The sequence below is a fragment of the Lissotriton vulgaris genome, chromosome 1_1, assembly GCF_964263255.1.
Source record: "Lissotriton vulgaris chromosome 1_1, aLisVul1.2, whole genome shotgun sequence".
In the NCBI taxonomy this organism is placed as follows: domain Eukaryota; kingdom Metazoa; phylum Chordata; class Amphibia; order Caudata; family Salamandridae; genus Lissotriton; species Lissotriton vulgaris.
In genome coordinates, this window is record NC_141685.1 from 1,140,439,122 (window position 1) to 1,140,466,132 (window position 27,011).

The 27,011-nt window shown below is 50.6% G+C and overlaps 1 protein-coding gene across 4 annotated transcripts in view; it reads left to right on the forward strand.

Moving 5' to 3' along the window:
- Window positions 1–27,011, forward strand: part of SMARCC2 (SWI/SNF related BAF chromatin remodeling complex subunit C2) — a 482,651-nt gene that overhangs the window by 333,689 nt on the left and 121,951 nt on the right. For all 4 annotated transcript variants that reach the window (XM_086963879.1, XM_086963886.1, XM_086963883.1 and 1 more), the window contains exons 24-25: window positions 25,862–26,022; window positions 26,186–26,320. In XM_086963879.1, the coding sequence (XP_086820005.1) occupies window positions 25,862–26,022; window positions 26,186–26,320 (296 nt within the window). The remainder of the gene's footprint in view (window positions 1–25,861; window positions 26,023–26,185; window positions 26,321–27,011) is intronic.

The window sequence follows — 27,011 nt, forward strand, 5'->3', positions numbered from 1 at the left end:
CACCCTGACTCTGGCGTCGGTGCGACGGCAGGACACAGCCCGGAGGAGCATCCTTCTTGCACATCCAAGCCTTCCATGTCTCCTCTGCACAGCCCTGTGAGGCTCACGACGCCGGCTGAGGCGCAGTCCTAGTCTCCGAGTCGATTCTGTTCCTCTCCGCAGGTTTTCATCTCGGTGGAGGGCGTGTCAACAACGGACAGACGAGGCTCCTTCGGAGTTCGACGTCGAGACCACATAGTCTCAATGCCAATCATTGTGGTGCCATCCGCGGCCGTTTAGTTTGTGGTGTTTGTGGAGGCTGACTGAGGAGGCTCCTGTGGGTTCGCCACCCCCAGGGTTTTTTCGCAGTCCTGGGCGGGACCCCATGCACAGGCAGGGCCCTGGATGTCCTCAGGCTGTAGATCCACTCCCAGTCTCTCTTCCCTCTGATCTCTTGCTGGATTTACTCCACCAGGGCACCATGGAATTGGAGCTCTTGTTGCCTTTTGGCGAGTCGTTGTACAACGCTCTTCTGGGGACTTGGGCGAGGCCCATTTCGGGGGACCCTGTGGATCGTGCTATTGTACATCGACATCGTCCTGCTCCAGAAGACCCTGTCTGTTTGTCCCTACACCCTAGGAATCGGGCTGGTGATTCAGGCAGCTTCGGTCTCGCTGCCTTTTGCCCCTCCTCCATTACTCCCTCCCACTTGAAAATCTTGATGGTTGGAATTGTGTGGCCACATGTCTTTGCGTCCACCAGTGCAGGCCTTAGATTCCTGAATCTTGCGTGTTTACTCGGGCTACTTCTGCCCTTTGGGACTCGGTCGAGCACCTCCTTCCCTCTTTCCCGGAGGGTCCTCGGATTGACCTGAAACGGTTGATTTGTGATGGTCGAGAAATGGGGCAATTTTCCATTTGGTTGGCCATGGACACCACTGATTCAGTGGGTCGAGCTACGGCCCGGTCAGTTGCTCTGCGCTTCCATGCCTGGCTGCGCGATGGCTGTTTCCCTGCCAACGTCCAGGATCGTCTTAGGGAATTTCCCTTTGATGGGGTCACCCTGTTCGACAGACATTCTGACTCGTTGATTTAACGTTTCACGTCTGGGTTTCCATGAGTTCCATGGTTTGTAGTCCCTGTTGAAGACTTTGGCTTTTAGATGCAGTTTAGTCACTGCTTTTTCTGGTGCTCCGGCTCTGGGTTAAAGATGTTATGACCCAGACGGACTGTGCAGCTTTTAGCCATCTTGTCCTTCTTTTGTTACAGCTGGCCAGCTGTTTCTGTATTTCTTTTTAGTCCTCTGTCTAAGAGTTCGGCTCAAGCGGTGTTCCTTGATTTTATAGGGATGTGCCATTATAAGAAACTGGCTGTATATATACTGCACCAAAGTGAGGTACACTGTGTATAGAGTCCCCAGAGGCTTGGCGGAGGTTAAAGGTAGATATAACCTTACTCTCTAAAGTGGTAGCTTGGTCGAGCAGTAAGGTAGTATCAGAGGACAGTGCTAAGCATTTGATGTACCCACTCAGTCAGCAAATTAATTCACACACTCAAGAACTGAACTCTAGGCCATTTGTTTTTGCATAAAAAATATACTGTTGTTTATTTTTGGAACCAAGCAAGCCTGGAACAGGTAAGCATTAAATACTTTTCAGTATTTCACAAAGAGAGCGACGTTCCCTCTTTAGAATATTGGCTAGAGGTATGTGCGAATGAATTTGCCCCCCTTAAGACCAGAGCGGCTTAAGGAGGTAGAGCCTCTGCCCCTTGGTTCACGGAGCGGTACAAAAGGGGGTGGTGATGGACGGAGCATCTGAATCAATCAAACACTCAAACCCAGTCAAAAGATCTGGGTTTAATCCATCATCGTTCTTTAGTCCACTCTGCCACCCCAGTTCAGACATGGCTATATGCAAATCAGTCTGACCCTGTGCCTCATGGGAACAGTCCAGCCCGAACTGCCAAGCCATGTCTTCCCTGGACCAGAAACAAGCTTCCGAGGACCGGTTTCTGGTATTCCAGCCGTCTTCAGCCCAGCTTGCTTGAATCCAGTGGCAAAGTGAGCAAGGGACTCACGTCTGAGCATACCCTGCCAAACTTACCTGCCTTACTTACCCTCCGCTTTTGGCTGCCATAAGTGTGGCAGGGTATGCTCAGACGTGAGTCCGGTCCTCAGAAGCTTGTTTCCGGTCCAGGGAAGACATGGCTTGGCAGTTCGGGCTGGACTGTTCCCATGGGGCACAGGGTCAGACTGATTTGCATATAGCCATGTCTGAACTGGCGTGGCAGAGTGGGCTAAAGAACGGTAATGGATTAAACCCAGATCTTTCTGCACAGACTTCAGGGCTGTGGCATTGGTGGCACGGTTCTTCGGTGATTCACTTCTTACCTAGAAAGCTGCCAGCAAACTGTCTGGTCTCCCCTATCTGATAGAGACATCTAGCCGCAGATTCCTTAACTAAGTATATCCCCAGGCGTGTTGGATACGGACATTTTTTGCTGCAGCACCTCTGCGCGCCGGGGGACGGTGCCACACGATCCCGCCCTGACGTCATCGTACGTGACGTCAGCAAGGTCATTTAAGTCCCTCCTAGTTTCCTTCTTTTCCGCGTGCAGCACGGATCCGGAGTGAGCTCCTCTGGCCTGTTTTCAGGCCTCTTTTTCGAGACTTCGCGTCAGGAACAGTGTGCGATGCCTTCGGGCTTCAAATCTTGTAATTCTTGTTCACTGAAGATGTCCGCGACAGACCCGCATCTTATTTGTATGTGGTGTCTGGGCGGGCACCATGACTCCATGGACTGTGAAGCCTGCCAACGTCTGAAACCGAAGTCTCAGCGGGAGCGCAGTATGAAGCTTCTCTCGGCACGGTTGTCCCGGTCGGAATCGTCTCGCCGCCCAGCCTAGTCATCAACTGCAGGTCCCTCTACTGCCCAGTTCCGCTGTCGTTCGCCCCTCTGGTGTCCGGGCCGCCGTTCTCCACTTGGTAAGTCGAGGGGCTTGTTGCCTAGGTCATCGACCTCACCTTCTTCTGTTGTCAGGGTCACTGGTTCCCGAACTTTCCGGATGTGCGCTCCCAACGTTTGTCCCTCCTCTAGCTGCCCTTTCCGGGTGTGGGGGCGACTTGGGCCCAAATGGAGGCCTATGCTACAAGCTTGCAGGCCTCCCTTGGGTCTCCCGTTTCTGGGGCGTCCTCAGAACCTCCGCTATTTGTGGGGTCTCCTACGGACTCGCCACGGGTTCACCCCGGCGCCAATTGGGCCCTTGTCTTCCAAGAACGTCTGAGATGTGGTGTCAGGGCGCAGCTCGGCTAGGTCTCCCTCTGCGCTCAACGTTGGGTCATTAGGGCGCGGCCCTCCTAGGTCTCCCTCTTCGTCCCACGGTGCCTCTGCCACGCTGCATAGCCCTGCTCGGCTCCCGGTGGCGCCGCAGGTGTTTTCCCTTGCTAATAGCCCTGACTTGAGCACACCCTAGCCTTCTGGGCAGGCGGACGCCTGTCCGGAGTTGGGCTCGGCGCCGTTTCGGCTCCGGAGGCTCGCTTCCTCGGCTCCGCCTCCGCTCCTTTCTCCGCAATGGTAGCCTGCTCTAGATGAGGCGGAGCCTGTGCCGGGGCGGCGCAGGAAGATTGACTCGCCGGCCACGGCGACTTCTTCTTCAGAAGGGGAGCTTGTCATAGTGTCGGCGACGACTCGACACCGGAGGCTCCAGAGTCTGCGTCTGACGAGGCACAATCTGTGCTGCCGCGTGTCGTTTCGACGCTGTGTCGTTTCGACGCTGTGTCTTGCGCCGTGTTCTAGATTCTTCTGTAGAGGCCTATGGAGAAAGATCAGCGCTGCCCTTCCGCCTTGCGTCGCCGGAGCTGGTGTTACCAGTACCCCCTTGGAATTTGTGGAGCCAAATCCGGCAGGCTGTTCGCCTCCCCAGGAGCCCCGTCAGGATCCTCATTCTTCCTTCCGTGGGGCATTGGGCGCACCCTCAGTTTCTTGGGAGGGTCAGCCTACAACCCTCCCCCACTGATGAGCTGTTTTCCCCTCCGCGGCCGACTACTGAAGCTGGTGCGGCTTTTTTGAGAGTGGTCTCTTCGGCCGCCCGCATCTTGAATATGCAACCCCACTCTACCCCATTGTCGGTGGACACTTGCTGGAGGTCCTCCACTGTGGGTCCAGCAATGTAGAGCCACTTTTGCCTTTTGAGGCATACCTCTAGGATGCCCTCTTGGGTACATGGGTCCGCCCTTCTTCAAGTTATCCCGTGGCGTGCTCAGTTTTGCACCACCACCACCGCCCGGTTCCACATGACCCGGTCTGTCTTTTTGTGCACTCTGATTAGCAGGGGTTTGTGTTACAGACTGCCTTTCCTTCTCTGGCCACTTTGATGCTTCCTCCCTCTCGGGAGTCCAGGTGGCTTGAATCCTGGGGTAGGAATGTAGTTGCCTCCACTAGTGCAACCCTTTGGTCTTTAAATACCATATGCGTTTTGGCCCGGGCTACTTCTGCCCTGTGGGACTCTTCAGAGTCTTTGCTTACTGCCACCTCCGAAGGTGCTTGTGCTGATCTTCTTCACTCCATTCGAGATGGCCGAATTCACAATCCGTTCTGCCCTAGATACTGCGAATTCTTTGGGCTGAGCCATGGCGACTTCCGTCGCCCTAAAACGTCACGCTTGGTTGCGGGACAGTGTCTTTCCTGAAAATATCCGGGAACTCTTTAATTTGAGTCCTTCCCCCGCTCTCCCCTTCTCTGTCGCCTTGGGGTCTCTTACCACCCCTGCGACCCATTGGTTCAAGTCTATTGACTCAGCCACATTCTATCGGTCTGAGATTGCTTCTCAGCGTGGTGCTCTGCTCTTTCCTTTTACTAGTTTTCAAGATACAGTGCCTGGCACTGTCCTGTATGGTTTTATTTTTCTTCTAGTTCGCACACTGTTCCCCTATTCTCACTGTTTATGGTGGTGGCTCTGCGTTGTGGCGCGGAAAAGTTTCTCCGACGAAAACTGACAACGAGCCGGGAGGGGCATATATGACTCCATTAACGTCCCCCGGCATGCAGAGGTACTGCTGCCGGTAAGTCTGCTAGAAAAAAAGTGAAGCAACCGTTGCCCCGATAAACGAGTTACTTACCTTCGGTAATGATATATCTGGTAGAAACACAGTATAGCCGCAGATTCCTTAACTTACAATATCCCCAGACGTCAGACTGGATCTGGTAAACTTTTTTTCCTAGCAGTCGAGGCATTCGAAAAAGAAGTTGAAGAAGTGTCATCGCTCTACCGACTCACCCCAGACGCTCGCGCAACACGGCCGGGGGTTCGGGTGACAACGCCCGCGCAGCTCTGTCGGAGCCGCAAGTGCCGCATCCAGCTCCATACCCGCCGGTCCCTGGGCTGCACACGACGCCGGAGGAGATCAGTGCTTTCCTCATTACCATGAGGTCGCACTTCCCTCTGTCGGAACCTGCCGAGGCGCCTTTGGGCCCCGCAGGTCGGACTGGGAGCCCTAGCGGGTCGGCTGCTCCGGCCCCGGAGCTGTCGGGTGCTTCGGCCCCGTCGTCAACTCCAGGCCCGATGCCGCAGGGCCCCACAGAATCCAGCCTGGATCCGGGTCGTCGCCAGTCGACCTCACGACTCCTCCGCTGGCGCCGACCCCGAGGGTGTTGCTCCCGGTGCAGTCTTCGGACGACACCAGCCCTGGTTTCAGCCCCGGTCCGGGTACGACGCCAGAGCGGCGGCGCTGTCTATGGCGTTGATGGGTGAGCAATTCACCTACCACCCAGCTCCTTCATTTTTGCCTGTTTACCAGGAGATGGATGACGAGGAGGGCTGGGAGAGGTCTGAGGACCCTCTGGCACAGCAGTGCCAGTTAAGCCAGGACTGGGCAGAAGAGCTGGGGGAGGCCAGTGGTCTGGACACTTCGCCGGACACTGGATTAGTCTCTCCTCCCTCCGTGGCTTTGGAGAGGGGGCTACTTATAGCGTGGTGTTGAACAGGGCAGCCAAGGCCATGGCTATATAGCTCCCTGTCACGGCAATGAGGACTAACCTCCTCACTGAGGTGCTCAAACCGCAGGCAAGCTCCTCGGAACCTCGACTGCCATTTAACGAGGCCCTCAACGACGTTCTGATGGGCACCTGGTCCAAGCCCTCTACAGGCCTCCCTGTGGATCGGAACGTGGCCCGACGCTACCACCCTGCTCCGGGCGACCCCTGTTTTCTGTCCGTTCACCCCACCCCCGAGAGCTTGGTCATCCAGGCCTCTACGTCCCAGACCACATTCCCGACCGCTCCTCCGGATCAGGAATCCAAAAGGTATGATCAGTTTGGAAAGAAACTGTTCTCCTCTCTGAATTTGGGGCTGCGGTCTGTCAACACCGCCTGCCTTTTGGTCCGTTACACCCACTCTCTGTGGGATACGGTTGCGGACGTGCTGCCACAGTGTCCGGAGGAGGCCCGGACACGGCTCGCCCAAGTCCTGGCGGAGGGACGGGATGCAGCTTGGTATTCAATTAGATTTGGACTTGACATCACGGACTCACTGGGCAGAGCGATTTCCAGGAAGGTGGCGATTCCTCACCACGCCTGGCTGAGGTCTGCCAACTTTTCGGGGGATGTCCACGCCACACTCATGGACATGCCCTTCGATGGCCGTCGTCTTTTCGGCGACAAAGCGGACAGTGCGCTAGAGTGTTTTAAGGCCTCCATGGCTACGGCCAAGTCCTTGGGCGTTGGCCAACGCCAGCAAATTTCCGCTTTTCGCCCCTTTCGTGGCCAAGAAAGGGGCGCCCCCACACGTTCAGCCAGCCATAGGCCGCAGAACCAGTCTCAACGTAGATGTGGTTACTGTCGTGGCGGTGCCGGGGGACAACGGCAGGGTCAGTCCACATCCGCTCCCTCAACATCTGCCTCTAAGCCTTCCTAGTCCGGCATTTCTGATAGATACATCTGCCGTGTGGATTCCTCACCTTGTGAATATCCCCCTTGCGTCAGCAACATTCGGAAATTCTTTTTGTAGCTTCGCACCGACGTGGACGCGGACGTCACAGAGACACGGCTCCGCTCGCGACTCCGCTGACGTCACCGACGCCTACAATAGGCCCACGCCGGCGTGATGACATCAGTTCCCTTTTTTCCGCGTCGTCGACGCTAACGGTTTTCAGGGATCGTGCTGTAGCTTTTCAGTAACTTTGTTACTATTTTCCTGTTATTCTGTATAACATCATATTCTTCGGGATGTCGTCGAAGAAGACTGTTTTCAAGGCTTGCGGCGAATGTGGCAAGACTATGTCCATCACCGATCCACATGACTGCTGTGTCTGGTGTTTAAGCTCCGACCATGATGTCGAGGACTGTGCTTGCTGCAAGAAGATGACTTCGAAGGCGCTGAGAGAGAGAGAGGCGAAACTCCTTGTGGCTAAGCTTAAGAGTAAGAAGGAAAAGAAATCTTCGAAGTCTCGAACTCGTCGTTCGAGGTCTCGGTCTCGATCGAGGTCACGCTCGGAGTCGTCTTCAGCTCACGCGTCGAAGTCTTCGAGGAAGAAGCACAAGAAGAGGAGCCACGAGTCACGTCATCGCTCCGGAAAAGACTCTGGTTCGAGACCAAAGTCCCAGGTTAAGCTCCTGAGTAAGGAGTTGGTGGTTTCGGAGTCGGAGCATGTCTCTGTGGGTGAGGCTTCACAACCAGGTTCGCCCGAATAACAGGAGCAGGTCCATTCTCCAGTTCCATCCAATCCTTCTGGTCAGGAGGATGAAGGTGAGGAGCAGGGGGCTGGTGAAGTCGAAGTTCCGGTGCCTGCGGGTTCGTCGACCCCGGTTCCAGAACTCGTTGAAGAGGTCGACGTCGTCTCGACTCCGCCTCCTCAGGAACGACCCAGAGATTCTTATCTTGAGTTTCCAGCTCCAGGTCAGGATCCATCTCAGTTCCTGAACGCCATGTTTGGTGTCTATTCTAGGGCAATGTTCCCGTCTGGTGCACCTGTTGGTCCCACGGGTCCTATGGCTTTCAACTTGGGTGTTCCCCAAGCTTATGCCCCTGCGCCCTTCATGCCTTTTATGCCGGCTATACCACCGCATTGGCATTTACCGACACCTCTGGTGTCGTCGACGCCGAAGCGCTCGACGCCGACTCCGTCGACGCCAGTCACATCGACGCCGATGCCTACGACTCCGAGGCAAGATTCTGTCCGACCTCAAGCTGAGAAGCCTCGTCAGACGTCGGGTTCGACGCCGGCTCCGGCGCCGTCGGAGTCGATTCCGAACCCGTTGGCTTCGATTGTGAAGGAAAGGTCTCGGAGAAGGGCTCAGAGACTCCTGGAAGAAGATAGGTATCAGTATTCGGATACTGAAGAAGGAGAGTTACGGGATTCTGAGGATCCTTTTGAGGATTTGTGTGAGGCCAGTGGGCTTGAACTGTCACTTGAATGGGAGTTGGCTTCAGTTTCTAATGTGTCATCAAAGGATGTGGTGCCTTATCACACTGTTATTAAAAAAGCAGCGAGCCTTTTGAACATTACTCTTCCTACTGCTGACTATAAGCCTAACATCTTGACTGAGGTTCTTTATTCTCCCTCGTCAGTGGTTGAGCCTGTGTTGCCCTTCAACGAGGCCTTGACTGAGCCCATCTATGAGGTGTGGAAGAAGCCTTTGTCTGCTCCTGCAGTTTCGAGATCAGTTGCAAGGAGGTACAGAGTGGCACCTGAGGACCCTGCATTTTTATCTATTCATCCCTTGCCTGAGAGTTTGGTGGTGCAGGCTGCTTGCTCTAAGAAGTCTGCTGGAGCTTTCCCAAAGGTTCCTGGGGACAAGGAATCCAGGAAGCAAGATCAGGGTGCCAGGAAGGTCTTCTCATCAGCCAGTATGGCTTTAAAATCAACCAATGCAACGTGCCTGATGGGAAGATATATCCATGCCTTGATGGATTCTGTCAAGCAGCTAGTTCCGAAAATCCCTGAAGATGACCGGAAGGATTTTCAGGAGGTGATGTCAGACACTCAAGCAGCTACGAGACAGGTGATTCAGAGTGGCCTGGACACTGCTGATTCGGTGGCAAGGGTCATGGGTTCATCTGTGGCCACCAGGAGGGCCGCCTGGCTTAAGTCATCAGAGTTCTCTGCGGACGTCCAGTCTGCATTGTTGGACTTGCCTTTTGATGGCTCAGGATTGTTTGGCAAGAAGGCTGATGCTGCCAGAGTATCTCTGATGGGTTGTTTTATTGTAAAATGTTTTATTGCATTTACTTCACACTGTGTGTGTTACTTTGATTTCTATACTGTGTATATTGTGTACATTACTACTGTCATCGGTCCGTCCGTGTGCCTCGAAGGCACGGAAAAAAGGGCGGAACTGATGTCATCACGCCGGCGTGGGCCTATTGTAGGCGTCGGTGAATTCAGCGGAGTCCACGTCGGCGCGAAGCTACAAAAAGAATTTCCGAATGTTGCTGACGCAAGGGGGATATTCACAAGGTGAGGAATCCACAGGCAGATATTGTATCTACCAGAAAAAGCGTTACCGAAGGTAAGTAACTTGTTCTTCAGGCACATTCGACGCCAGTGGGGGGCTGGGTTCACCATCACCTCCTCCACTGGCATACCATCACGTCGGACAGGTGGGTGCTGCAAATCGTCCGAAGGGGCTACTCCCTCCCCTTCGAGGCGACCCCTCCAGCCGTACCACCGCATGTTTGGGGATCACTTGCAACTTCTGCAGGAGGAAATTACGGCCCTCTTGGCCAAGGGGGCCATCGAGCGCGTTCCTGGGCCAGAAGTAGGACGTGGTTGCTATTTCCACTACTTTCTGGTACCCAAGAAGGGCAAAAGAGTCCTACGCCCTATATTGGGCCTACGGAAGTTCAAGATGCTGACTTAGTCTTAGGTCATAGCTTCCCTGGACCCGGGAGACTGGATGGTGGCGTTGGACTTGCAGGACGCATATTTTCACATCCCTGTACTGCCGGCCCACCAGCGCAACCTGCGGTTCACGGTAGGCCACGAGCACTTTGTTTACTGTGCTCCCCTTCGGCCTTAACATGGTTGCGGCTCATATGCGCAGATCAGGGGTTTCAGTCTTCCCCTATCTCAACGATTGGTTGTTGAAGGCAGGCTCGCCCCAAACAGTCTTCTCCCACCTCCAACTTGCCGAAGTCACACCTGTGCCCGTCTTAGAAGTTTCTTTTCATCGGAGCGGTACTGGACTTTATCCCCCTGAACAGCGGGTTCGGGATATTCAGGCTCTGATTCCGATCTTTCAGCCTTTATCCCGAGTTTCAGTCAGGTTGATGCTGCGGCTCCTGGGGCCTATGGCCTCCTGCATCCTTCTGGTGCATCACGCCAGGTGGCGGATTCGGGCTCTGGAGTGGGACCTGAAGTTTCACTGGGCACAGCATTAGGGCAACCTGTCCGACCACGTCCTGATCTCGGAGGGCACTGCGAGTCAGTTACAGTGGTGGCTCACGAACCACGATTGAGTCAGCGGCAAATCCCTCTCCCTACCCCAACCGGAGCACGTGGTAGTGATGGATGCGTCCCTCCTGGGATGGAGGGGGGCATATGAGAGAGGCGGAGATCAGAGGCCTCTGGTCTCCAGCGGAGTCCTTGCTCCATATCAACCTTCCTGGAGCTGCGGGAGATCCGACTTGCACTGAAGTCATTCCTTCCCTCTGTCCGGGTAAGAGTAGTGCAGGTGTTCACGGACAACACCACCGCCATGTGGTACTGCAACAAACAAGCCGGGGTGGGGTCGTGGACCCTTTGTCAGGAGGCTCTGCTCCTCTGGACATGGCTGGAACACCAGGGCGTCACCCTGGTGGTTCAACACCTGGAAGGCTCCCTGAACGCCAGAGCGGATTAACTCAGCCGCAAGTGCATGATGGATCATGAATGGCGTCTGAACTCGGACGTGGCACAAGGTCCCTTTCAGCTGTGGGGAGAGCCTTGGTTAGATCTATTCGCCACCGAAGAGAACGCGCAATGTCATCAGTTCTGAGCGTTGGAATTTCCAAGGCAGCACTTACTCGGCGATGCTTTTCGTCATGAGTGGAGCTGCGGTCTGTTGTACGCCTTTCCGCCTATACCACTTCTGCCCAGAGTGCTGAAAAAGATCAGGCGAGACCGGGCCAAAGTCATCCTTGTGGCTCCGGACTGGGCACGAAAATACTGGTATCCCGAGCTACTCAGCATGTCAGTCGATCCCCTGATTCGTCTGCGTCTTCAGGAGGACCTTCTGTCGCAGCAGCAGGGGACGGTTCTCCACCCGAACCTGTCCAGTCTCCACCTATATGCGTGAAGATTGAGTGGCGACAGTTGAGGCCCTTTGACTTGCCTCCTTAAGTCTGTGATGTGATTCTGGCAGCCAAGCTTCCCTCCACAAAAACGGCATACGCCTGCAGGTGGAACAAATTTTGGCATGGTGCCCAGCAAAGCTTGTGGATCCACACTCTGCTCCCCTTTCAGAGTTTCTCCTCTTCCTTCTTTCTTTTTCCCAGCAGGGCTTCACTCTGGGCACTATCAAGGGCTACCTCTCGGCCATTTCAGCCTTCTCAATGCTTCCTGATCAGCCTTCTCTTTTCAAGTCCCCTGTTGTAAATAGATTCTTGAAAGGCATCACACACGTTTCCTCCTGTTCCCTTCTTGATGCCTCAGTGGGACTTGAATCTTGTTCTGACGTATCTGATGTGCGCTCCCTTTGAGCCACTTCATAACTGTCCTCTTCGTTTTCTGACTCTTAAAACTGCATTCCTGGTTGCCATAATTTCTGCCAGGAGAGTGAGTGAGCTCCACGCTCTATCTTCTAAACCACCTTTCCTCTCTTTCCATCCGGACAAGGTTGTTCTGAGGACTCGTCCTTCCTTCCAGCCCAAGGTGGTCACAGCCTTTCATATTGGGCAGTCCATCACCTTGCCCACCTTCTTTCCACCTCCGCATCCCTCGAAAGAGGAAGAGAGGCTCCACCGTCTGTACCAAAAACGGGCGCTCTCCTTCTATCTAGATTGCACACGCCAGTTCCGGGTGGACGACCAGCTCTTTGTTGGTTATGTGGGCGCTAAGAAGGGACGGGCGGTGCACAAGCGGACCATCTCTCTGTGGGTCGTCTTGTTCATCAAGGCTTGCTACTCTTTGGCCAAAAAGGAGCCTCCTGTTGGGCTGCGCGCCCATTCCACTTGGGCCACGGCGCCTACTACTGCCCTGGGTCGGGGAGCTCCCTTGCAGGACATCTGTTAGTCAGCTACGTGACCCTTGCTGCACACGTTTGCTAGACATTACTGCCTGGACAGCCAAGTCCGGAGAGATGGCTTTTTCGGCTGTTCCGTTCTCCAGGACTTTCTGGTGTGATCTTGGTTCGCAGATCCACCACCGGGGTTGGTATTGCTGGGGTATCTATTCTAAGGTAAGGAATCTAACACTAACCTGTTTCTTTCAGATGCACAAGTTACTTACCTTCGGTAGCAATATATCTGTAAGAAACAGTAGTTAGTGTTAGATTCCTTAACGCCCCACCCGTCGTCCCCATTCTGCAAACCGATATCTAGGGTTAAGGACATCCCTATCAGGGCCCTAGTGTCATGGCACCGGTGTCGTTTTCTATCATGGCTCTGCGTTCCTGGCGCGGAAAGCTATGTATCGAACTGACGTCAGCGCGCGAGGGCGGCGTCTAAGTACTCCGACGACGTCATCCCGGTGATCACGACACTGCAGACGAACGCGGAGCCACAGTCGACGCGTACTGGCGCGCAGGAGTTCTGCTGACGAAAACTTTCCGGATCCATTCTGACGCCTGGGGATATTCTAAGGTAAGGAATTTAACATGAACTACGGTTTCTTACAGATATATCATTACCGAAGGTAAGTAAGTTGTGCATTAATTTCATAAATGAGTCCCCCCTACACACCAACCCTAGCTCAGTGCCCAAGGTGCTTTCTGACTTCGATCTGAATTAACCTATCATGAGCCGCTCTTTCTTTTCAAACCCCACTAAACCTGTGGAAAGAGCTCTGCATTAATTGGATGTACGCAGGTGCATCAATTTTTTTTACATGGACAGAACAAAAGGCATATGCACTCCTGACCAGCTTTTATTTTCATTTGAATAGCCAGCAGAGCCTTCTGTCTAAGCAGGTCATCGTCTGTTGGCCATCGGGGTGTGTCTCTCTCGTGCGCTCTCTCTCCCTCTCCCTCTTTCCCCCTCTCGCTCCCCCCCACTCTCCCCCTATCTCTATCTCCCCTCTCTCTCTCACCCCTCGCTCTCTCTCTCTCCCCCTCGCTCTCTCTCTCCCCCTCGCTCCTCTCTCTCTCTCTGCCACAATAAGGCAAAGCGCCAGTTTGAAGCCAGAGAGAGGGCATGTTCTATGAGAAGCATGTCTACTTCTGCTGCCACCCGTTGCAGGAGTGCTGCTTCTAGATATATGCGATGAAGGCACACTTTAACCAATCACTTTTATCCATACATAAATGCAGCAGCCAACTCTTAGGGACAGTCTAGTTAATAAAAGTCATCCTGCTTTCCACTTTAACTTTTTAATGTACTGCTTCCTATTTCTATTCATGCATGGGAATCTGAAAGATCTGATTTTGGAGAAGGAATTTGTTTTTTACCTGTAAATTTAGTTCAGTCCAGCGTGGGTATCTTTCAAGGATCTGCATGTAACCCTCCCTCATCCTTGACTAGTGGCTCACTGTCCTTTTTGTGCTCATTTTTGTGCAATGATTTCTGATTGATACCTAGTTGTCGCATAGTTTTCGCCTACTGAATTCCCCCAGGCTGTATCTGAAGAATCTTCTCAGCAATTCCCTTGTGTCTCGGTATGTGGCGTCATGTGACTCTGCGTCAGGCCTGTCCCGCCCTGGAAGTGATGTCTGAGCACCTACATAGTCACTGCCTTTGCACGCTAATGTCAGTGTCTTTCTTACCGTGCCTTCTGACACACATCCAGGTCTCTCTTGAATTCTGTGAGGCTTGACAGACGTTTTCAAAACACTTTTTCCAGGCAGGTTTCAAGCTGTGTAAAGATTGCCCAAAACAGATGTTCGTTGTGGGTCCCCACATGGTTTGTCTCTGGTGTCTAGGCTCCAAACATGATTCGCAGTCATGTAACAAGTGTACGAAGCTGAACCCAATGGCTGTTCGAGACCGCAAAGCAAAACTCTACAATACAGAACACCATCAGAATATGAGGAAGGAGCAGAAAATAGCATGGGTGTGCTCTTGCTTCCAAGGCAGATCTCGAGACTGTTCATCCTTGAAGTTCTGCTATTCAGTTATGTCCAAAAAAAAAAACAAGAAGCCACAGATGGCTCCCCTTTGTCCTGTCATTCCCACTGTGAGGAGTTGTGCAACACACAGGTACTGCCAGGCCTCCCATCCAATCCCAGTCTTTGAAACCGACTCCGACCGTTATACTAATGTGCCCTGACTTTACCAGGCTATTGGCGATCCTGCAGCAACTCAGCAAATTCAGGGAGGCCATGAACAGGACATTTGTTACCCGACCATAGCCTCTGGACCACCTTCAGGCCCTAAGGATCCGAGGAGTTCTCCAGTCGGGCTACTACTGGTAGATCCATCGGTGCCGCTGCTACTCAAACCCGTCTCCGGAACAGCCCTGGGTACGATGCTGAGGCCTTGTACAGTATTACACCCGACACTACAATCCCGATTGTTGATGCCAGAGGTGGAGCAGATAGTCCTTTCAGACTCATTGGCTCATCCATCATGCCCTTCATCGAGGTCGCAACCACTTCAATCACATCCCAACTCTGGTCCTGAAACATTACCACAGCAAATTTACAACAATGGTATTGAAAGTCAAATATATGATAATGAAAATCTATGTTCGAGGCATATGAGCTGCAGATTGCACAGTATACATAGATCGCCACCTAGTGTTGGGCCCGGATGTTTGCTGTTTGTTGTTGTCCTAAAAAAAGTTCTTTGGAAGTCACGAGATAGGTGACTCCTCCTTAGAACCACATTGCGCATGGGCATCGGCTCCATCCCCAGATTGTTTTTTTCCGCCATCGGGCTCGGATGTATTTTCTGCTCTCCAGTTTGGAACCGATTTTCCATCGGCGCTCAATCCTCACCCAATTCAACGGTATTGTTTCGATCGCGCTACATCGAAGCGATTCTCTACCACTTTGAAGTCTTCAATTCCGGTCGTCGACGAAGGCCTTCGGGCCTACCTAGGCCTTACTTTCTGGCTCATGGAAAGAACGCCATTCAAGAAGTGTCCTCAATGTGGGTCGAAGTTTCTCCACACCGACCTACATGAGGTGTGCAACCTTTGCCTTTCACCGGAGCACGAGGCCAAAGACTGTTCGGCGTATGCCTCATTCCGCTCCAAGAAAACCATTCGGGACCGACGAGCCCGGAGAACTATGGCTCACTCGTCAGCTTCGATCCCTGACGACATCTTCGAAGAGGGTGTCGACGTGCCAGAACACCAGCACACCAAAGAGAGTATCGGATCCTCAGATGCCGAAGACTCCGACGTCGAGGACATCACTCCAGCTCAACGGGTCGTAAGTAAGACCGTCGACCCTAACCATTCTTCGACACCCTCAAAAAAGGCTTTGGTCACACCCTCACCTTCGGGCCCGGGTGCACACCGAGACACTGCTTCCCACGCCCCGCCTTCGGGCCCGGCAAGGAAGCCCACTAAGCCTTCAGGCGGCTCGGGCTCGAGCCAGCCTATTCCCAGTGCCAATCCTATACCGACACTGAAGAAGAAGCCATCTTCCTCTACTACGCCGACCGTTGCTCCGACACCTAAGCACACAGCGCCGAAGACTGTCAGCGGTTCATAGATGCCGAAACTGCACTCGGAGCCGAGTAAAAAACGCCCAAAGTGCCAGATTCACACGCGTTGGAGCCGAAAAAACACCCGGAACCGAAAAAACAGGTTCCGGTAAAAGACATTTGAAAAGGGCTCACTCCTAAGCCGGAAGACCTGACACCAGCTACCCACTCAGTGCCGAAAAAACCTATGGAGCCGAAAACTTCGACGCCGAAGGATTTGCCCCACTCAGAAGAACTTTTTACACCGGATCCCAATCAGAAAACTCTTGTAAAGGATCCTAAAACCGGACAATTGACTCTCAGCTCCAAGAAGAGACCACTTGAAGCGCCAGCACCTCCTCCCCCTCCAAAGAAGGACATTGCAACCTCTCCATTAAGGGTCCCATCTCCACCACCTCCCCATACTGTTCCTCCTCCTACACCTTCTCCACCACATAATTCACCTACACCATCTACTAATCCAGAGGATGATGTAGACACAGATTCTGACGACATAGGTGGGGGTGCACACGACCCAGCAGGCACCAATAGTCCCCCTCAGTCACCTAATCAATGGGATGATTACAACACCCCGGATGTGCCTTACGTCACACAAGATGATGTATACCCTTCCAGACCTTCCCCACCAGAGGACACTATAGGGTTAACCTACTAGTCCAAAGGGCTGCACAATATCATGGGGTGGACTTACACACCTATGCAGTGGAGGAAGATTTCCTATTAGACACTTTTGACAACGCACAAAGGTCTACTGCCATTTTACCAATGCTTAAGGGTGTCATCAAGCACTCAACAGAGGTTTTTAAGGATCCTGTCAGGGCTAGGGCCCTCAATCCTCGCATTGAGAAAAAATATAAAGCTGCCCCTGCAGATCCAGTTTATCTTAAAGGTCCAGCACAATTAGATTCTCTAGTAGTGTCTAATGCATGTAAACGTGCTAATTCCCAGACATCAGGTGAGGCCTCACCACCAAAGAATCTAAGCTCCTTGACTCCTTTGGCAAGCGAACAGCAGCACAAGCAGCTAACATCTGGCGCATTGCCAACACCCAAGCCTTGCTGGCCAGATACAACAGGGCACATTACAATGAACTAGAGTCCATAATGCAGCACCTACCAGACAAATACAAAAACAGTGCTAATGAACTTATACAGGAAGGTAAAAATATCACTAATACTTCCATTCGTTGTGCCCTAAACGCTGCAGATACCGCCTCAAGGGCAATCAATACCAGCACCCTACTACGTAGACATGCCTGGCTACGCATTTTAGGTTTTAAACCTGAGGTACAAAACTCCATGCTCAATCAGCCATTTGATGAAACACATTTATTTGGCCCAAATTTTGACGTGTGTTTAGAGAAAATGAAAAAAGACACTGATACAGCAAAATCTATGGGAGCCTTGCAGCAGCAAGCTCCCAGATGTTCCTTTCGTCGCTCATCATACAGAAGCAACACAAGAGGCTACTCCTCAGAAAGTCCCTCCACTTCCTACAAAACCCCTGGTCAATCCACATTCACTAAGGGCTACCGGAGAGGGGGTTACAGGGGTAACAACAACTAAGGCAGAGGCAAAAACAACAACTCCCGCTCTGCCTCTACCCCTAACCAATGACTTTCCTCCCCTTCCCCCAACATTCCACTCCTGTGGGGGGAAGACTTCAACAATTCCTGCCTGCCTGGATCAACATCACATCAGACAGGTGGGTGCAACAAATTATTCAGTCAGGTTACTGTCTAGAACTAACATCTACGTCCCCAAACATACCACCCAAACAGCGTCCAATGTCACAAGAACATCTATCACTGTTAAAGCAAGAAGTAGTATCCCTGCTAGAAAAAAAGTGCAATAGAAACAGTTCCTCTGCACCAACAAAACAAGGGGGTTTACTCTCTGTTTTCTGATTCCAAAGAAGGACGGCTCTCTAAGGCCTATTTTAGACCTCAGACCGCTAAACATATAAATACAGTCAGACCATTTTCACATGGTCACACTCCAACAAGTCGTTCCGCTCCTGTTGCAAAACGACTTCCTGGCTACTCTAGATCTCAAGGACTCATACTTCCACATTCCCATTCACAAGGCTCACAGGAAGTATCTCAGATTTGTAATAGACGGGCAGCACTATCAATTCAAAGTACTCCCATTCGGGGTCACAACAGCACCAAGAATATTCACCAACTGCTTAGCAGTAGTGGCAGCGCATCTACGAAGACAGCAAATCCATGTCTTTCCGTACCTCGACGACTGGCTCATAAAAGCCAACTCATTCAATCACTGCGTGGAACACACTCATGCCACCATCCAACTGCTCCACAACTTGGGGTTCACAATAAACCACACCAAGTCTCATCTACAGCCATCCAAAGTACAACAGTACCTCTGTGCCACAATAAACACCTCAACAGCGCTAGCTTATCCCACTCCAGCAAGGATAGCAGCATGCAAACTCTTCTAACAAAGTTTCAGCTACAACACTCCCTCCCAGCACAAGTGTTCATGCAACTCATAGGGATGATGGCCTCTTGCATCTTCATAGTACCCCATGCAAGACTTCAAATGCATCCGCTACAAGAGTGTTTATCACGTCAATGGAACCATGCTCAAGGTCACTTTAAAAACCTAGTGTTGGTAGACGGTCGGACTTACCGCTCTCTGCAGTGGTGGAACACCAAAAACCTTTCCAAGGGACGACCGTTCCTAGAGCCAGTTCCTCAGATAATCTTGACTGCGGACGCATCGCTCTCCGGCTGGGGAGCCCACCAACTGCAACACACCATGCAAGGCAGGTGGACACCGCTACAAAAATTACTCCACACCAATCATCTGGAGTTACTAGCAATATTCCTAGCACTAAAAGCTTTCCAGAAGCAAGTAGCAAACAAAGCTGTATTAGTCCACACAGACAACATGACAGCAATGTACTACATACAGAAGCAGGGAGGCACACACTCCCTGCAACTCTCTCAACTAGCACAGGACATATGGAAGTGGGCTATACCTCAAAAATATTCCTCCTAGCCCAGCATGTTCCGAGAGTACAAAATACTATAGCGGATCTATTAAGTCGTCAAACGCAACAGACCCATGAGTGGGAACTTCATATGCAAGTTCTTCAACCATTCTTTCAGATGTGGGGACAACCTCAAATAGACCTATTTGCCACCGACGAAAAAGCAAAATGCCTAAGCTTCGCCGCCAGATATCCACACCCACTGTCAAAAGGCAATGTGATATGGATGAATTGGTCAAACAGATTTGCGTACGCTTTTCCACCTCTACCACTCATGCCACTAGTAGTACGCAAACTACAGCAGCATTCTCTGACCCTCATCCTAGTTGCTCCAACGTGGGCCAGACAACCGTGGTACTTCACACTGCTACAACTGTCTGTAGTACCGCACCAAAAACTGCACCTGTTTCCACACCTCTTAACACAGAACAGTGGAGATATCAGACACCCGGACCCAGCTCAGCTTAACCTTGCGATCTGGCTCCTGAAGTCCTAGAATGTGGATATCTGAACCTTCCTCCAGACTGCATGAATGTCATTAAAGAAGCTAGACGTCCAACCACTAGTGCATGTTACTCGGCCAAGTGGAAGCGATTTGTGATATATTGTCACAATAACAATATTGATCCCCTAGATGTGTCTATTCAACACATCATAGGATACTTTGACCCTACGGGTAAGTAGTGCGCTATATAAATGCCTATACATTTACATTTACATACATACTTACTGCATCTCCAAAGATGTAACTTAGCCTATACGTCTATTAGACTACATCTTGCTGCAATCGCAGCATATCTGCAAAACAGAAAACATCTATCTCTGTTCAGAGTGCCTGCCATTAAAGCCTTTATGGAAGGCCTTAAAAGAATAATTCCTCCCAGAGTACCACCTTCGCCTGTGTGGAATTTAAACGTTTTTCTCACACGGTTAATGGGACCTCCCTTTTAACCTTTACACAGATGTTAATTACAATTTTTAACATGAAAAGTTGCTTTCCTAGTAGCTATTACTTCTCTACGGAGAGTTAGTGAACTACAAGCACTAACCATCCAAGAACCCTTCTTGCAAATGCATCAAAATAAGGTAGTTCTTGGTACTAATACAAAATTCCTGCCCAAAGTCATTTCCCTATTCCATCTCAATCAATCTGGGGAACTGCCCGTTTTCTTCTCGCAACCACAGTCAGTAGCAGAAAGAGCTCTACACACATTTGATGTCAAAAGAGCATTGCTATACTACATAGAAAGGACACAACCTTTTCGTAAGACCAAACAACTTGTGTCTTTCTCACCACCACACATGGGTAATCTCATTTCAAAATCTGGGGTAGCTAGATGGATTGTCAAATGCATACAGATTTGTTACCACAAAGCTAAACGTACGTTATCTGTTCCTCCTAAAGCCCACTCTACAAGAAAAATAGGGGTTTCAATGGCATTTTTAGGGAACATTCCCCTAGATGACCTCTGCAGAGCAGCTACATGGTCTACACCGCACACATTCACAAAACACTATTGTGTAGATGTGCAAACCAAACAACAAGCTAATGTGGGCCAGGCTGTTCTCAAAACATTATTCCAAACTACTGCAACAGATAGGGGTGGTCGCCGCTAAGAGTGGGTACTGCTATACAATCTATGCATAGTGTGCAATCTGCAGCTCATATGCCTCGAACGGAAAATGCTACTTACCAGTATGCATCTGTTCTTGGCATGTAGAGCTGCAGAGTTGCCCACCCGCCTCCCCGGCTACCCTTGTCTGTTCCAGTATTATCTTAATTAGATACAATTTAAATGGGCATCCTTCCTTTTCTTGCAAAGCTCCATCATTTCCCTAATGGCGAAAAACAATCTGGGGATGGAGCCGATGCCCATGCGCAATGTGGTCCTAAGGAGGAGCCACCTATCTCGTGACTTCCAAAGAACTTTTCAGGACAACAACAAACTGCAAACATCCGGGCCCAACACTAGGTGGCGATCTATGCATAGTTGCAACTCTGCAGCTCTACATGCCAAGAACAGATGCATACTGGTAAGTAGCATTTTCCTTTTAGATCTACAGAAAGCCAGTGGGCTGGACACATATCCTGACATTTACCTGTAGTAACCCTCCCAGACAACAGCTACCGAAGTCTGCCTCCTTTGCCATCATTCAAAGGAGAGCAGCAGAGGTCTTGGAACTTAAATTGTCCACTCCTGATAGTCGGGCCAATGGGATTTCGTTGACAGGAAAGACCAAATTATGTGTCAGGGTTGACTAAACTATGCAGTAATAAAAGGCAAGTTATGCTGCAAAGTGCAGCACATTTTGTGATCGTACTGCATCCTTATTTATATATTTTTGTACAGGTTAACACTGTCTGAAAAAAGGATCACCTTTTCGGTAGCAGTTCAACACCCAATTGCAGTAATAAACAACAGAAAGAGGGCCAGTCACCCTTTGCAAAGTGCCTTTCTCTGTGTGACCATTTTTAGGAACTTATTATCTGTTTGCGCTAGAAACATAATCCTTTTTTGTTAAAATCTGCAGATGATGGATTATGTGGCAAATGCAGAAAATCCATAAATATGCAGAAAATGCTGCAACCGCAAATCGTATCATTCCATGGCCCTGCTTATAGTCTGCAAATGCTTGGAAAACTCCAAGTCCCAGAGCCCTATGCGGTGGAGAAGAACATTGCTTCTCAACAAGAGTCCAGAGTAGTTATTCCTTTCCCATTTTAACCACTACCCTCCCCCGACATGCCTTCTACACCACAACACTTCTTGGAAGACCACTTGCCAATGCACCAAGGAGAAGTTCAAGTTGTCTTGGCCAATAGAGAGAGTGCTAGTATCAGAAGTCGGTAATGGTTGCTATTCCTGTTACTTCTTGGCATCGAAGGACTGAGGCCTCAACCGTATTCTTGATCTTCCCCCTCTGAACGTCTTTCTTCAGAAGGACAAGATCAAAATGCTCACTCTTGCACAAGTTATGGCTGCCCTGGATTGAGGAGACTGGATGGTGGTTGTGGACACGCAGGACGTCTACTTTTTTAGTCTGGCCCTCCAGTGTGAGAAGGTGGGTTGGTGTATGCTGTCCACTAATTATGCGGGCATCTTGTACCAGTCCACACGACCCTTATGATGTATGAGGTCAAAGATAACCTTATTGAAAGCTATCCTAGTGGTAGCTATGGAGAGCAGCGTTCAGGCTTAATCTTAAAGGAATGTAAAGCAGCTTGTTTTACCAGAATATCACCTTCTAAATGATTAAATAAAAGGAGAACCACACAGTGTTAATATAAAAATATGTATTTATTAATAGAACACTCTCTCCTAGTCTCTATGTGAGACTATGGCACAAAGCACACAATACTGAATAAATAAAACATTTGTAAATAGCACTATACACAGCAGGCTCCCGGTGTAGACCGAACCATATACTAGAAAAATGGTATAACAACCTCAACTTAACTAGACAGTGCCTAGAGCACGTAGAATCTCTCGGACCCCAAGGAACCACCAAGAGGAGTGACACAGGGAGCACACGGAGGACGGGTGCAGTGAGGAAACACGGACGCGTGCTGTGGGGAAACACGGCGCATGCTCCTCACATCTCTATGGGAAAGTTGGGGTTGGAAAATTACAAGTTAAGGACACTTCTAAGAGAACTTTGAGTAAACCCTTTGGAACATCGGAGGTTCTAAGATCAACCCACCCGTGAGTACCGAGGTTACCTATACCAGAGGAGCCAGGTGCATAGGTGTCAAGTGATGCCGGAAACATTCATTGTTTTCAATGGAGAGCTGCAAAGAAGTACTGCTGCCGGGAAGAGTGTCCGGTGGAATCCAAGCCTGGATTCAAGGTGAGAGTTGGACCCTGAAAGTAGAGGGGACATGGTCAGGGTCACTAATGGTGACCTGGGGCTCGGTAGTAGAATTCCCACCGATGTCTGGTGCTTCAGGTGCAAAGAACCTTTGCAAGACTCTGCAGTCAAGGGGACCAGGAGACATCTAGGATGACCAAAATCCGGAGGTGAGCTGTCCCACGAAGGATGTCAATAGCTGAGGGGTCGATGTCCTGCTGGAGCACCAACAATCCTTGGCAACTGCATCACACGCGGTCAGAGGAAACAGGCTACGGTGTGGACCATCAATGTCTAGAGGACTCCCCAAGCAATGGGGAGTCAGGGCATGTTTGGAGCAGCCAGGTAAGCCCAGGAATTCACAAGGTGACCCTCGATAGGACCCACAGGCCACCGAACCAGGGATCATGAGTAGACCTCAAGCAAGAATGCAAAGGACCAGCTCACAGGACACTCATGGAATGGAGGCCGGAAATCTTCGGTGCAAATACTGCTCGGGTGAGGACTGCACAGAGTCCAAAGCACAGGCTCAGGAATCGTCACTAAGCATATGCAACTGCAAAAGTACGTGATGCACAGGGGTTCGGGTTGCACAGTCCCCACGAAGGATACTGGTCTCAGAATCGCTGAGAGGACAGATCGACCTCGGGGACCTTCGGCAATCCACCTCCTGTGTTGCTGAAATCTCAGGAATCCTCAGGAGCTAGGGAGAAGCAAACCGGGTAGATGCGTGTGGGTGCCTGCTTTTGTCAGGCACTGTCGGGTTCGTAGGTATGTACAAGGTGAAAGCACAGTGCCACGTTAGAGAGATTAACGAGGTGCAACTTCTGTGTCAGGTCCATGAGTATGAAGGCAGTAGGTTCCAGTGCTAGGTCCGTTTGTTTGCACATCGTGGCCCCACAACATTAATTCTACAGTGCCGGGTTTGTAGGTATGTACCTGGTGGCCCTGCAGTGTGATGGTTGCGAAAATGCACAAGGTGACACAGTTGTCAGGTTCGTAGAAAGCTGGGGCTCCATAGTGCCAGGTCTATAGTTCTGCAGGTAGTGGCTTTGATGTTGCTGGCTTTTTATAAGCCTTGAAAATGCGCGGCCGCCATTCTCAAACATAACAAAAGAAGATAAAGAGCGTCTCAAAACCGCATTGCTTAAAAAAAATAAGATAGTATAAAGTGCGCCCGCACTGCTTAAACAAAACAAGATGTTGCAGATTCAGGAGAGCATATCGTGAGTGCAATAGGAGCAAAAGTCATTTAAGAAAATAGTTCTCACAGACCGTAAATAAAACATACCTGATGAACAACAACACGTAAGAGAGTCGGTCCTCATGGGAGGTTACAAAACGAGAAAAGACGGTAAGGAGGGACTACTAAGCCTATTCACGAATCAAAAGCCACCATTTACAAAGGACAGTAAGAGGAGCCAATTGAAAAGATGCACATAAAAATGAGCGTAGCTTCAAGTCCATACCTGAATACAGTATGTCTCGAAGGGACAGCGTAAGCGTTGCCTAGGCGAGACCTAAAAACTCAAGCAGAAAAGCATTACACACGCTAGACTCCAAAAGAGCGATCATTTAGAGGTAGCAAGCGCTGTATTAATACAAACCTTTTCCCTCTTCTATCCCTCTACTATCCTTCTCAATCCAAATCCGAGTGGATGACGACCAGCCGCCTGAAACTGAACTCAGACAAGACGGAGGTCCTCATCTTGGGCCCCTCGCCCTCCGCCCCTCGCCCTCCGCCTGGGACGACTCCTGGTGGCCCCCCGCCCTGAGCACCGCACCCAAACCGACGGACCATGCACGCAACCTGGGCTTCATCTTGGACTCCTCCCTCTCCATGACCAGACAAGTCAACGCCGTCTCCTCGTCATGCTTCAACATCCTGCGCATGCTACGGAAGATCTTCTGGTGGATCCCCACGGAGACCAGGAAGACGGTCACCCAGGCCCTCGTCACCAGCCGACTGGACTACGGCAACGCCCTCTACGCCAGAACCACCGCCAAGCTCAAGAAGAGACTCCAGCGGATCCAGAACGCCTCAGCCAGACTCATCCTCGACATCCCACGAAACAGCCACATCTCTGGACACCTGAGGAACCTGCATTGGCTCCCTGTTAACAAAAGAATCACCTTCCGTCTCCTCACCCACGCACACAAAGCCCTACACGATCAAGGCCCGAGCTACCTCAACAACTGAATCAACTTCTACGCTCCCAAACGCCACCTCCGATCAGCCAGCCACGCCCTCGCCGCCGTCCCCCGCATCCGAAGAGCGACAACAGGAGGAAGGTCCTTCTCCTACCTGGCCGCCAAGACCTGGAACTCCCTCCCGACTGACCTGCGCTTGACCCAAGACCATCTCTCCTTCAGGAAGAAGCTCAAGACCTGGCTGTTCGAGCAGTAGCGCCCCCCCCCCCCCCCCCCCCCCCAAGCGCCTTGAGACCCTACGGGTAAGTAGTGCGCTCTATAAATGTCATTGATTGATTGATTGAGATAACTGACTAACCTAAAGCACTATTGCATAGACAAACAAATGAACGAGAAAGTGGGACAAAGGGTATTGAAACGTTTATTTACAAGTTCAAACTCATCTTCAGTTAACCCACTACAAGGATAAAAACACTACAAAATCTATGCACAGCATGTGAATCTAGAAAAGATTCATTCTGTAAAATGAATGGTTTTTCACCTGTATGAGCAGTTTTGCAGCTTGACAAATTTTCTGGATTCACAGGCGAACCACCCACCTCTCCAGAACATAAGGGAGCAAAACAAAAAGAATATGAGGATGGCGACAACATGTGGGAGCTTCTGGGGAGGCAGTATGTCGTCAGGAGATGCTAGATTAGGGACCAAATGGTTGGACAGTTGATGCCCAACAACAACAAAAATAAAAGAAAGAGAGCAAGAATAGAAGGGCAACTAATACAGTGGAGAATTCTGGACCCAACCACTAGCTGGCTGAATAATGCACAACATGTGAATCCAGAGAATTCTTCAACTGCACAACTTCTCCTACAGGTAAGAAACCATTTTTATTAACCCTTGTAAATACATTGTTTTTTGTATGAAAGCAGCGTGTACTTCTCTACTTTTTCACATCCATAAGGTTTTCATTTGTTTCAAGAAAAGAAAATGTCTGATAATTGCTGCATGGAAGAGAAATTTTACAGAATGCAAGATATTGCAAAGCACATTATTTTCATCCTGCATTTTGCATGCTTACCATATAGCAGATGTTGAGAAGGACCCAAAAGATCTCCAAGAAGAAGGAGGAAAGGAAAGTACTGATGGAGACGGAGAGAGGAAGAACAAAGTGGAACGTGACATCGGCGAAGGGAATCTTTCTACAGCCGCTGCTGCAGCACTGGCTGCTGCTGCAGTGAAAGCAAAGGTAAGGGGGCATGCCAAATAGGAAGATGGTGCTAAGATGAGGGCCTTGTCTGTAACCAGGTCTGGTGTCTAAGGGGGTGTTCTGAACCGTGCTCGCAGACTTGCTTCCTTTGCAGCTCGTGTTGTGCTCTTAACCTTCATTCTGCTTTGTTGTTGTTCTCCAGCACCTCGCTGCAGTGGAGGAACGCAAGATAAAGTCACTGGTTGCCCTGCTCGTGGAGACTCAGATGAAGAAGCTGGAGATAAAGCTCAGGCACTTTGAAGAGCTGGAGACCATAATGGACCGTGAACGTGAAGCGGTGAGGATACTGGGGTTGTTATTGTTAGGGCTGCATGGGACAGGAGAAAAATTGCTGCTTAGGAGATGAGGGAGGCAACCCTATCAAGGAGAAGAGCAATTAGACTACAAGTTCTGAGGAAAAGACTTGATGGGGTAGTGGGCCATACAGAGGGGCCAATGAGTTTGTAAAGGTTGAAGTAGGGGCTGTTGATAACATGGGCTGAGAGCAAGGGATTGTGATGGTAAAGGCACAAGTGTTGTGCTTCTAATTTGACACCTCCCAGAGAAGAGCGAAAATATCCCCTCCGGGAGTCTGTTATACAAGTTGTAATCAGCACATAAAATGGATTCAGTTATGCAAAATGGAGTCAATGGCCAATATATCATTCTTAATAGCGCTACAGCAATGGAGAGTGGTAGTGAGGCTACAGAGACTGAGGCAGGAGAACTGTAACTATTGAAAGACCAACAACAGGCAGGCAGTAATGAGGTTGTAGTACCCGAAGCTAAGTGGAGTGAGGATATAATGGCCAAGGGAGGACAGTAATGAGAGGATGTGTGATTGGAACTGTTGGCTATAGGCGCGGGAGAAGTGAGGCTTACATATTTGAAGGTATTGGAAGAGACTGCAGCAGAGTTTTAAGGTGGGCATCATTGGGGTGGTGGACTGAAGAAAAGGGACTTTGAGGCAGAAGGAGAGGGATGTTGAT